Raw genomic sequence first — 12,488 nt, forward strand, 5'->3', positions numbered from 1 at the left:
AAAGTGAGAGGTTAATGATAGGGACAGCGTTATACATTATATGTTTAAATAAAAAAAGGACCTGTGGGGGATATAATTTGACAAAAGATTCAGAAAGAAAATAATAACAATAGTAAATGCACATTTTTACTAATAAACACTTTCAATAACAATTATATATGGAATTGGACAACATGAGTTATCCAGAAAATGTAATCCAGGAAGAGCTGGTGTCTATCGTATGTATTTATGGTCAACACCGCAACAAATAAATCATGCATTTCGCATTAGCTAGTTGATATAACCCCCCCTCCCCCATACGTGACTGTAATACACTTCATATCACAGAACCAACATCACTCGTGAGTCTCTGTGTTCAGGTTATATTGTTACAGATGCTGGGTTCATAGTAGCTCTAGCGTCTATCTGAGTGCAATGTATCATTTTGTTGCAGAGAAGAGAATGTGCTTTGCTTTATCCTTGATGCACTGTAAAATCATGGTTTGTGATTATATTATAAAATATTAAAATATTTATTTGCAAATAACCCATCAAATCTAAATATCTGAATATAATTGACAGGCTACGGCGAATCTACTGAACGCTAACGAAGGCGGACCTGCAGCCCACAGCACGACAGACCCGCGCATTCACACTACTGTTTAATTAGAATTTAGGCTTACGTGTATACACCTCTTTTTCCTTTCATTTGCGTATTTTGTTTTTTATATGACTGATTGTACTTTAGTAATTGTGTATGCTATGTGACACTTTAGTTACTGTTGTATTTCTATTTGTATTACACTGTGAAATGTAAGAACTGACTAAACTTATTATATTTTAAGTTCAATAAAAAAAAAAAATTTGTACAAAAATAAAAATGTTTGTTTAAATCTCTTAATTGCACGTGTTGCTGTCGCTTCTCAGAGATAATAAATGTCATTTATATTTATGTCTACACTAGAAGCATGCAAATAAAAGAGAAAAAACGAACCGCGTTCTGCTGAATCCACGCGATGTCGCCAGAGATTCAGACGGGTTTGCTTTAGATGCGGTCACAGCTTACGCTCGTTGATTTCCGGCTGACGAGGTTTACGTACTCGTCTGCTTACAGTAACCCTGAGTGTAGTCTGGAATAGAGCTACAATAAAACCGTTAAATCTTGCCTACAGTATCAACCGTGGATTCAGTTCATATAAAAACATCGATGAAAGCATGCACGTCTAACAAAGAGCTTAGTGGCTAATCCTTGCAGTGTGAATTACATCGGCACTGAGTTTGTGTTTACACTGAAGTCAGATGGGGAGGTGAGGAAACTCCAAAAAAGGCAAATTGAGAACTTGGAGATCACAATTTCCCATAATTCCTAGGAAAAAATAAAGGTACAGAATTATCATGCTCTTCTTTACTCACAGGAAATATTTGTGTTCTTACTGCACTTAGAACGGAGCAGAACTCCTGTACATTGAATCTCAAATACAGACCAAATACGTTCAGTTCAGATGAGGACCGTCACACATAAAAAAATCACTCAGGAATGATTTACTGAGTAGAAACATATAATAATTAATGTATTCGGCTAAACCATAAATGAGATTTTCTCTTTTATGAATATCACACATCTTTCACTCTTTGTAGGTCTCAAAGAAGGTGGAGCTTCGCTCCAGATTGGCTGAGCTTCTGCTGCAGCATTCTGGCCCCCAGCAAACTCAAGGGATTGTGGGAAAGGAGGAGGATAAAATGAAAAGACAAGTGTAAGAATGAGCTACTAGGTAGGGAAGAAGAGAGCGAGGTCGGGGCGTGTGAGATTAAACTCTAGACCTCTGCCCATGGCTAGTCCTCCGCTCTCTGGCATCTAGGCAGTGTTGATTCATCATATTTCTTTAAAAAGTCTGTTCTTGGACTCCCACACCCGGGCTTTCTGTCTGGCATATTGTTATTAAATAATATACTTGTTACAACAAAGGTATAACAAGACAAGCAGCGTTTGTTTAACACCTATGGACAGGCGTGAGAATAATTCACCGTGATATTTTTGTGCTTGTTGATGTTTATTTTTCATGATAGCGAGAAGGTCACAGAGCAACATGTTGCCCGTCCTCCTGCGCTGAAGATTGCACGAGAGGAGAGACGAGAGAATGAAAGAAGCGATGGAAGCCAGACAGATGGCAGAGGAGAAACGCATCTCCCCGTCAGCCCCAGTGTAGAAGAACAAGAAGGTCAAATTAGTGCACTAATCACACACACAATTACAGTTACTCGCACAGATGTTGATTACAAGCCTGCGTGTCTTTCACAGGAAGTTCTGCCTTATGGCTGTCTCATGCGATGATATAACAGATGGTTAGTTTATCAGCATTCACAGGAGAGGGAAAAAAATGACCTCAGTTTATATGAAACTGTTTGTTTGTCTTCATACGTCGCAGATGCTGAGTTCAGATCTCGCAAACAAACTTGGGAAAAGGCCAAGTTTCGTCTCAGAACTCTGGAGGGTCATAGTGACATCATCACCTGTGCGGCCGCCGTCGACAATCTTGTGATTTCTGGCAGGTACCTGAACTGATGATGGAGAAGAAAAAAAAGTAAACCGTTTATAACTCTTAACTGACTGTGAAATTACTGACGTACCTGTTAACGCCTCGCTCTTTCTGTTTCTCTCTTCACTGCTTTTCACCTACTGTTTCTACCAATTTAAGTCGAGATACAACAGTTAAAGTGTGGCATGTTCCCACGGCAACGGAGCAGCGCAATTTGGGAGGTCACAGCGGTGGAGTCACCTGTCTCAGTGCACCACCTCCAGAGTACTGCAGGAGATTGGGTACACACACACACACACACACACACACACACACACACACACACACACACACACACACACACACACACACACAGACTCACACTCTCTCAAAAAGTAAAGAATAATTGATCCTGTTGACAGGGCCAGCCGGTTGATACAGATGTAGCCGTGATTGTTCACTCATCTTTTATGCTCTCTTTCTTTTCTCCCACCTCTTTTGTTCCAGCTACTTATGCCCTCCTTCCCATCTGTCCCTTTTGCTCTCCATTATTCCTTGTCTTTGCTGTTTTGACAGTGCATTTGTTCTTCACATCCCTTGTCCTTAGTTCTCCCTTTTCTTGTGTCCTGCAGTCACTCTTTTTTTCTCATTCTCCGTCCTGCTCTCTCTCATTCTCTTGATCTGTTTTCCACAGCACGTGCATTTGACTTGTCTGACAGGGAAAGATTTGTTCTAAGTGGTTCCACAGACTGTTGTGTGAGAATTTGGGCTTTGAGTTTGGGTGAGTCTCTCTCTCTCTCTCTCTCTCTCTCTCTCTCTCTCTCACACACACACACACACACACACACACAAATGTTGTGGGTTGTGGAGCTTCGGAATTATGAATGTACTTTAAATTATTAGGTAGAATTGTTGAATACTAATTTGAATATAATGAGGAAGGCAAATACAAAACTATTTAAAATGTCAGACTTTAATTATACATTGAAATTAATTCTCATCTGATGTTCTGTAATAGATCATAGCACAACCGCTTTTAACATTGATAATAATACAAAATTTTTCTTGAGCACCAAATCAGCATATTAGAATGTTTTTTGTTTTACTGTATTTTTGATTAAATAAATGCAGCAACTGTGAGCAAAAGAGACCTCTTTCAAAAACATAAAAAAATATTTCCATCCCAAACTTTTTTGCTCTAGAACTGCCATTTCACAGACTAGTGCAGAAAGAAATTCACAGGACTATGAAATTGTAATATAATAATGTTTGTTATTACAGTCATTACTAAAACTGTGTGGTTATAGCTAAGTGTATTACATATTTGTTATATACAAATTGTGAAGTGAATATTTTACTTTCATGAAAGTATTTGGTGGTGTTTGATGTAGAATGATGAATCAGTTGGGGAAAAATCTGTTCTACATATCAGAAAATAAAAAGGCATATTTAGTCTAAATTAATGATGTAATTATTTATGTGTTGTTGCAAAACTAAACTAATTTAATTTTTCATTTATGTGACTGTGCCGAATGCCTTTATATGGCAGTTCAGTAAATTTCACCTTCTCTCATTCCGAATCAAATTCCAATTCGACATCCTGTGATGTGTGAGCAGTGTGATTGAAATTCACACTCATGAATCAAAAGGATGCCAATTTTGAATATTGCCAAATCCTGCTTAAAATGTAGTGTAGCATTAGAAATGTATTGTCAAATTACAAATGTCCATTTTAAAATATGATTAAAATTGCAATAGTAAAGGATGGAGAGTGTACAGTAGATGTGCTGTTGTTCTGAACATCCATTATCTGAATCTCAGGAATCAGTCATTATATAACTGGTGGAGAGGGTACTACTCGCTTTTTTTTTGGACACCACAGCTTTTTTCATCCCCTGCCGATGAGGGTGAATTAAACTCAAGTGTGTTTGGGATTTGCATCACATGTTGATCTTGTTATTCCTGCAGGTTTGTGTGTCAAATCCATCTACACATTCAATGCAGTCTCAAGCCTGTGCTTCATTCCTGAAGGAGAGGGCTTCATTGTTACTGGTTCAGGTAGTTATCCGTGTGTGTGAGAGTGAGGTTGAGTTGACCATGTCTTGCATCAGTCTCGACATATCAGGTGTGTCTCAGGCACAGTGTTATTGATCTTACACTAGATGCTGGGAAGCTGCAGGTGTGGAGCTGGAGCTCGCAGGAGAACAGTCAGTCAGTGAACGCACACCTGGACGCAGTTACCACACTACAGGTGGGTGGGTGCCATGGCAACAGAACTGTGCTGGCATCTAGAACTTTCCGAGTCTGCCCTTTAGTGCAGCACATGTTTCAAAAAAAGGGTTGTGCCTCCGCTCAAAGCTGAAGTGTTGCCTGTAGAGGAATCCCTTGAGAACAGTTTTTCTCCTCTGTGATCTTTAAACACAGTCTAAAGTTCACAGAGATGTACAAGCTATTAAATGCCAACATTTAAACATTTTTCTTCTGCAGTTTCTGTCTCATTTTCCTTAGTGATTAATGAATACTATGAAATAAAATTGAGCAGAGCAATATAATATAAAGAAATCAATAGATACTGAATAGAAGTAATTAAATAATGTAGCAATTGAGATAAGAAATAGGTTGAGATAAGAAACAGAATACTGTAGCATCAAACAGCGGTGACTCTCTTTCCATATTTAATACTGTTAGTTGGCATGAGTTGTCATGGAAACACAGTGGCATTTACCCTTCGTTCTCTCCACAGTCCCAGGGTCCTCTGCTGTTCAGCGGCTCCGCCGAGGGATGTGTGTGTGTGTGGGAGGTGTCCGATGATGGGCCGGAGCCCCTCCACAGGTTGCACATCTGGGGGCCAGAAGTCACAAGGTGTAGTGGGGATGACGGGAGGCTGATTCTGAGCCCCCGCGGTGACCGTGTGTTCCTCTCGTGTCGAAAGGCCAGCATACGAATTCTAAATTGGAGAACGGGTAATATATTCAATCTATTCTAATCTAATCTATGTTTAATATTAATATGAATTAGGATTATATTTATTAATTTAATTAGTTAAAAGAACTTAGGATAAAAATATATATATATATACACACACTATATAGTTTTGATATTCGTTCATTTTTTATTATTTATTTTATTACATATACAGTAAAAACAGTAATATTGTGAAATGTATTTACAATTACTGTTTACTATTTTAATATATTTTAAAATGCAATTTATTCCTGTGAATATATCAAGAAAGCTGAATCTTCAGTCTTCAGTGTCACACGATCCTTCATAAATCATTCTAATATGCTTATTTTGATTCTTTGATTAATAAATTAATTAGTTCAAAATAACAGCATTTATTTGAAATAGATTTTTTGTAACAATGTCAAACACTTTACTGTCACTTTTGGTCAATTTAATGCATCCTTACAGAATAAAAAAGTGTTGATTTCTTTAAAAAAGTCTTATTGATCTTAAAAAAAAAACTTAATTATTAAACAATAATAAATATATGTATATAAATAATTTTTTTATACAAGTTTTATGTATATTGAAATATATTTACTTGAATTTACAATCAAATAAATCACTGTTAATCTCATATATCAATATTTGATAAAAGCAGCCCTCAAATTAGGAAAACTAGAAAAAGATATTTCAATGACTACAGTCATGACCAAAAGTTTTGACAGTGACATAAATTGTGTGTTTTGTAAGGTTTGCAGCTTAAGTTGTTGTGGTGTTCATTCACATTGTTTCTAGATTATTGTGTCGAGTGATCAGATGCATTTTAAAGGGGTCATATGATGCGATTTAAATTTTTCCTTTCTCTTTGGAGTGTTACAAGCTCTTGGTGCATAAAGGAGATCTGTAAAGTTGCAAAGACTAAAATCTCAAATTCAAAGAAAGATTCTTTATAAAAGTTCAGAGTCAGCCACACCTACCTAAAACGGCTCATTCTAACACACCCCCACATATCTACCTCACTATGTGGGAAGATTTGCATAACGCCGCCCAAATGTTCACGCAAAGAAAGAAGGCGTAACTTTTATTCTCACTGTAGTATTGTTGACGCTGCAGCCATGTACGCTGTGTGCTTCGTTGTGAAAGCAAAACTACTTTGTTTGGTCTTCCAAAAGAGGACGATATCCACTTCGTCATGCCTAGAGCTTATCTGTGCTGGTCGCTGAGGGAATACATCAACTTTCACCGTGGAGTCCAGCCCAGGGTCCGTCACATGTGGTTGCCACTCATTCGTCGCATCCGCCGGGGTTTTTGTCTCGTCGCTCCGGCTGGGACACGGCATCAACAGTATGTGAGGGGCGTAACATTTCCGTCACACGCTTGAGGTATTCGGCCAATCACAATGCACTGGATAGCTGGCCAATCACAGCACACCTCGCTTTTTCAGAGCGATGAGCTTTGTAAAAATCGACGCGTTTCAAAAAGGCGGGGCATAGAGGAGAAACAATAATGTACAGTATGTGGAAAATAATGTGTTTTTTTTTACTTTAAACCGCATAAACACATTTCATTACACCAAATACACAAAATAATGTTCTTTTTAGCAGCATCATATGACCCCTTTAAATAACTGCTAAAAGCTTCATTGGACAAAAAATTTTTCACAAAAAATAAATTTCACTGTTTTTGATCCTGTCACAAAATGACCAGTTAACATTAATTGACTAATCATATCAGCAGCACATGTGAAAGTGTGAATGAGTACTAGTCAGGTTAATCACTATCATACTAATTGTCTTGCCTTGACTTGACTAATTAGATTGTAAGAGCAGACTGATTGCTATAAAAGGAGGTAAGAAGCGCTTCCAATCATTGCGTTCTTGTTAGCAATGGTTACCTCCAAAAAACAGGTGCAGCCATCATCGCTTTGCATCAAAATGGCCTCACATTCAAGGAAATTGCTACAAAGAATATTGCACCTGAAAGAACCATTTACCGGATCATCAAGAACTTCAAGGAGAGAGATTCGACTGCAGTGAAGAAGTCTTCAGGACGTCCCAGAGTGTCCAGCAAAATCATTTACCGGATCATCAAGAACTTCAAGGAGAGAGATTCGACTGCAGTGAAGAAGTCTTCAGGACGTCCCAGAGTGTCCAGCAAGCACCAGGACCGTCTCCTCCTGAGGAATTGTGTCACCAGCAGTGCAGAGCTTGCTCAGGAATGGCAGCAGGTTGATGTGAGAGCATCTGAATGCACAGTGAGGCCAAGACTTTTGGTATCAAGAAGAGCAGCAAAGAAGACACTTCTCTCCACGAAAAACGTCAAGGACAGACTGAAATTCTGCAGGAAATACAAAGATTGGACAGCAGAAGACTGGTGCAAAGTTATTTTCCCTGATGAAGCTTCCTTCCGACTGTTTGGGACATCTGGAAAATCGATTGTTCGGAAAAGAAAAGGTGAACGCTACCATGAGTCCTGTGTAGAGCCAACAGTGAAGCATCCTGAGACCATCCATGTGTGGGGTTGCTTTTCAACAGAGGGAGTGGGCTCTCTCATAATTCTGCCCAAAAACACTGCCATGAATAAAGAATGGTATCAAAACGTTCTGCAAGAGTGACTTCTTCCAACGATCCATGAGTAATTTGGTGATGATCCATGCATTTTCCAGCATGATGGAGCACCATGTCACAAAGCAAGATTGATAAAGAAGTGGCTCAAAGATCATTACATTGAAATTTTGGATCCGTGGCCAGGCAACTTCCCAGATCTCAATCCCATAGAGAACCTGTGGTCAGTCCTCAAAAGTCGAGTGGACAAGCAGAAGCTCACAAATTGTGATCAACTCCGAGAACTAATAAGGGAAGAATGGATCGCCATCAGTCAGGATTTGGCCCAGAAGCTAATATCCAGCATGCCAGAGCGAATTGCAGAGGTTATGAAGAACAAGGGTCAACACTGTAAATATTGACTCATTATATTGTTTTGCCAATAAAAGCCTTTAAAACTTATATGCTTATCATTGTTTTTCAGTATGCCAATAATAATCTACAAATACTGAAGCAGCAAACTTTGCAAAACACAAAATGTATGTCACTGCCAAAACTTTTGGCCATGACTGTTCAAAAATGTGTGCCGATGAATAGGCCCGCGTTTCTTTTTTTTTTTACTTAATCACACCAAATAAACATGTTAAATCAACATAATCCTATGATCTGCCATCAACACCAATATTTAGTCAACATATTATTTTATAAAGTACTTCTCATGGATATGCAGGATTCTGTTGCAATAAATATTTTACAACCCCCATTGGACCTTCATTTGTTCTTTGACTAAAGGCTATTTAAAAGTTTTATTAATGGAATACATCTTGACTGAGTCTGTTCGCTCAGAGCTGCTAATATAATCTTTGTTAAAGTCCCAGTGGCTCAGAGAACACAGGCAGGAGAGGGGGCTGTTCACCCCAGGGCAGAGGAAAACGTAAAAAAATCTGCCACTTTCTCGTTTTAATCCCGTTTTCTCACAGGATATTTGTGCTAAAGGCCATTATCTCAGGGGAAAACAACAACAACCTGTAAACAATTACATCAGATAAATCAGAGTTACTGGTTGGAGCACAAAACATGATGTGACACTAATCGAGAGTGCTGAGATTCATAATGACCCCAGTTCATCAAATAACTCGTAGCTGGAGCTCTCAAAGAATTAATGAGATTCTTACAGACAAAAAAAAACATTGGTATTAACGGCATAAAACACAGCAAAGTCTGCAGCTATTGACAGAGTTGGAACGGAGTCTATAAATAGACAGATTATGTGAGTTGAATTACTTTTTGTTTGTGGTTTATTTGCATTTCAGTGGATGGATGTTAGATGCCCCTAATAATGCATGTTTGCTCTCTCCAATCATTTGCAGGCATGATGACTAGACTAACCAATCACAGCAGCACTGCTGGTGTCACAGATTGTGTCAATCAAATACCCGGCCTTTTGATTGGCTCTTGTTTTGACATCACTAATGGAGAGAGCACTATTAATCGTGAGTGAATTTAACATTAATTTTATTTTAACACCTCTCGAATGTGCAAAACTGCAAGTTGTATAATCACTCCCCCTTTCTTTTTTTCTTTCTCTCACACTCTTTAAGTGTTCTCTCTTCCCCAGTGCAAATACCTGGTTTCGCTCACCTCTTCAGATCTTCCCAGGATTCTTTGTTTTGCTGCATGGCTAACTGCAAGCGGGGACCATCGTTGGGTCACAGGGGGTCGTGACCTCATTGTTTGGGAGCAGCTTCCTGGAAGTTTCAAAAAGAGGTGTGTTTTTTCAGATACAGCAGTCCTTTCGTTTATACCAAACCTACTACTTCTAATAGATGTACAGCTTCCTGGAAGTTTCAAAAAGAGGTGTGTTTTTTCAGATACAGCAGTCATTTCGTTTATACCAAACCTACTACTTCTAATAGATGTACTTTATAACCCCTTCTGCCCATTACTTATCCCATCACAACCTACTTTATGTAATGTATGACTGTATATATCAATTCGTAGACATTTGCTGACACATAGTTACTAATATAAGACACTCTGCTCAATGTTTCATTTAGTCAGTATATCAATATGTACATCAGTAATGAGATGCTGGCTGGAATATATATAATGTATCTATGGGATGCTTATTAATGAGAAGTCTACAGGAATGCTCCGGGCACAGTTTAACTGACAGTGTGAACCGTAGCCCACATCGAGTGTTGGATGCCGAGCTGATGATCACTTTGTGGAAAAAGTATTGATTTCTTTGCAACTACAATTCTGTAGAGTCTAGAGCTGCAGGTCTCAGCTGGTGGGTTTTAGGGAAAACAATGCTGAATGCAAATAATCAAATGCAACTAGCCATATAATTCTGCATATTTAGATTAGCAAAAACGACTCTCAGGTTTTTAAAGGGGAGAGAAAAGCTTCCCACATTATTTGTTGTTGATGTCACAGACTTTGCATCCTGTATTTTGGAGCTTAATCTGTCACTTGGAAGCTATCCAAATTAGGCAGATGTCAACATTTCATTACTATCAATGTGTATTTTCAAGGACATTTTTTGTTTACATTGCTGTTGGTTTCTGGTTTTAGCAGGTCTTCCAGCCTTGTCAGGCTGGTCTGTTCAATGGTTTTACAGTAGTTTTGGGCATTTTTCACCTGGGCAGACTGGAAGACCAGCTGGTTGCCAAGCTATGTTAAATTCTATTTTAGCCAGATCGGGAGACCAGATTAAATAATCTAAGACCAGACTGGTTTAATTGGGTTTTTCGGCAGAGCAATAAACAGTTTTGGTGCTGTGTTGGGTCACCACTCAATGTCCAATGTACAATCCAAAACCAAAGACTTTGCATTCAATATTTTGGCACTTAATATGTCACTTGGAACCTATCCAAATTAGGCAGATACCAACATTTGATGTAAATATTAATATAAATGTTTAATTTCAAGGACATTTGTGTTTACAATTGTACACACTGCTAGCAAAAACGTCTTAAACCAGCCTAACCTGGTTTGCTGGTCTCCCAGCCTGGTCAGGCTTGTCTGTTGGCTGGTTTCTGGAGTGATTTTGACCACTTTTAAGCTGGTCGCCAAGCAAAACCAGCTAAACACCATCTTGGAGAGATGGGAGATCAGATTTAACCAACTAAAACAAGATTATGCTGGTTTAAGCAGGTTTTGACAGCAGAACAATAAAACAATTTTGGTGCTGTGTTGGGTCACTGTAACTGCTGAACAACTAAAGGTGTAGTCAGGGCTGTCCTTAGGGCAGTGTAACTGATGCGGATCGAGGCCCCCAACCCCCCCAAGCAAATTTTGCTGGGTTGACCTAACAAAACGCTCTCTGGTTTAAAAGTGACTTCTGTGTGAGCAGTGCTTCATGTTTCGCTACACTATTGAAAATAGATCTTTTCATTGAAATGTAGCTAATGTGAAACCTTAAGCCAGATATGAAGAAGATTTTTAAGTTGATCTGCCTCTGCCTAACTCTTAATGATGTACTTGCTACTTCAAAAGTATGTATAATGAAGTCATTCCAAACCCATTGACAGTGCGCTGTTGTCAGCAGAGCAGCTTTGCTTTTTGCTTCAGGCTGAGTTAAACATCCTTCTGTCCTTGTAAACAGTGTGACCCAAGTGCCCTGCACTGACGGTCTTCTGTTGTTTTTCCTCTAGAGGCGATGTCACAGTGAGACGAGACAGCCGATTGGAAGATTGTCTTCTGGAATCCGACAGAGACTCAGATGACGAACAAAGCGAGGGTAAGAGAGAGAGAGAGTCCAAGATGGATGCTTTAACCTGTTTGAAAAACAAATATTTAATTTTTTTTACAATATTTTAACATTTAAAATATTTTAATATATTTTAATAAATGCATATTTTTTATTACTAGGTAAGGCAAGGCAAGTTTATTTATATAGCACATTTCATACACAATTGTAATTCAAAGATGTACTTGCTACTTCAAAAGTATGTATAATGAAGTCATTCCAAACCCATTGACAGTGCGCTGTTGTCAGCAGAGCAGCTTTGCTTTTTGCTTCAGGCTGAGTTAAACATCCTTCTGTCCTTGTAAACAGTGTGACCCAAGTGCCCTGCACTGACGGTCTTCTGTTGTTTTTCCTCTAGAGGCGATGTCACAGTGAGACGAGACAGCCGATTGGAAGATTGTCTTCTGGAATCCGACAGAGACTCAGATGACGAACAAAGCGAGGGTAAGAGAGAGAGAGAGTCCAAGATGGATGCTTTAACCTGTTTGAAAAACAAATATTAAATTTTTTTTACAATATTTTAACATTTAAAATATTTTAATATATTTTAATAAATGCATATTTTTTATTACTAGGTAAGGCAAGGCAAGGCAAGTTTATTTATATAGCACATTTCATACACAATTGTAATTCAAAGTGCTTTACATAAAAAAAAGAAAAAATAATCACAACAATAAAACAAGAAATTTAAAAACTTTGAAAATGATAAAAAAAATTGATTTAAGAGGTTTAAAATTAATTTAAAAC

General features: G+C 38.4%; 1 protein-coding gene across 5 annotated transcripts in view; it reads left to right on the forward strand.

The window, feature by feature from the left end:
- The first annotated feature begins 1,072 nt into the window (after window positions 1-1,072).
- The window catches only part of LOC107582158 (vegetative incompatibility protein HET-E-1-like), a 16,345-nt gene continuing 4,929 nt past the window's right edge, over window positions 1,073-12,488 (forward strand). Inside the window, exons 1-12 of one of the 5 annotated variants that reach the window (XM_016267886.1) lie at window positions 1,073-1,361; window positions 1,618-1,733; window positions 2,047-2,198; window positions 2,406-2,529; window positions 2,676-2,797; window positions 3,190-3,276; window positions 4,464-4,553; window positions 4,658-4,746; window positions 5,239-5,458; window positions 9,358-9,480; window positions 9,589-9,754; window positions 11,647-11,732. In XM_016267886.1, the coding sequence (XP_016123372.1) occupies window positions 1,720-1,733; window positions 2,047-2,198; window positions 2,406-2,529; window positions 2,676-2,797; window positions 3,190-3,276; window positions 4,464-4,553; window positions 4,658-4,746; window positions 5,239-5,458; window positions 9,358-9,480; window positions 9,589-9,754; window positions 11,647-11,732 (1,273 nt within the window). In that variant the 5' untranslated portion in view covers window positions 1,073-1,361; window positions 1,618-1,719. Of the gene's footprint in view, window positions 1,362-1,617; window positions 2,199-2,405; window positions 2,562-2,675; window positions 2,798-3,189; window positions 3,277-4,463; window positions 4,554-4,657; window positions 4,747-5,238; window positions 5,459-9,357; window positions 9,481-9,588; window positions 9,755-11,646; window positions 11,733-12,488 lie in introns of those variants that run through there. The other 4 variants (XM_016267885.1, XM_016267888.1, XM_016267887.1 and 1 more) reach the window with 4 other exon arrangements.

The sequence above is a fragment of the Sinocyclocheilus grahami genome, unplaced genomic scaffold (genome assembly GCF_001515645.1).
Source record: "Sinocyclocheilus grahami isolate Dianchi unplaced genomic scaffold, SAMN03320097.WGS_v1.1 scaffold40.1, whole genome shotgun sequence".
In the NCBI taxonomy this organism is placed as follows: Eukaryota; Metazoa; Chordata; class Actinopteri; order Cypriniformes; family Cyprinidae; genus Sinocyclocheilus; species Sinocyclocheilus grahami.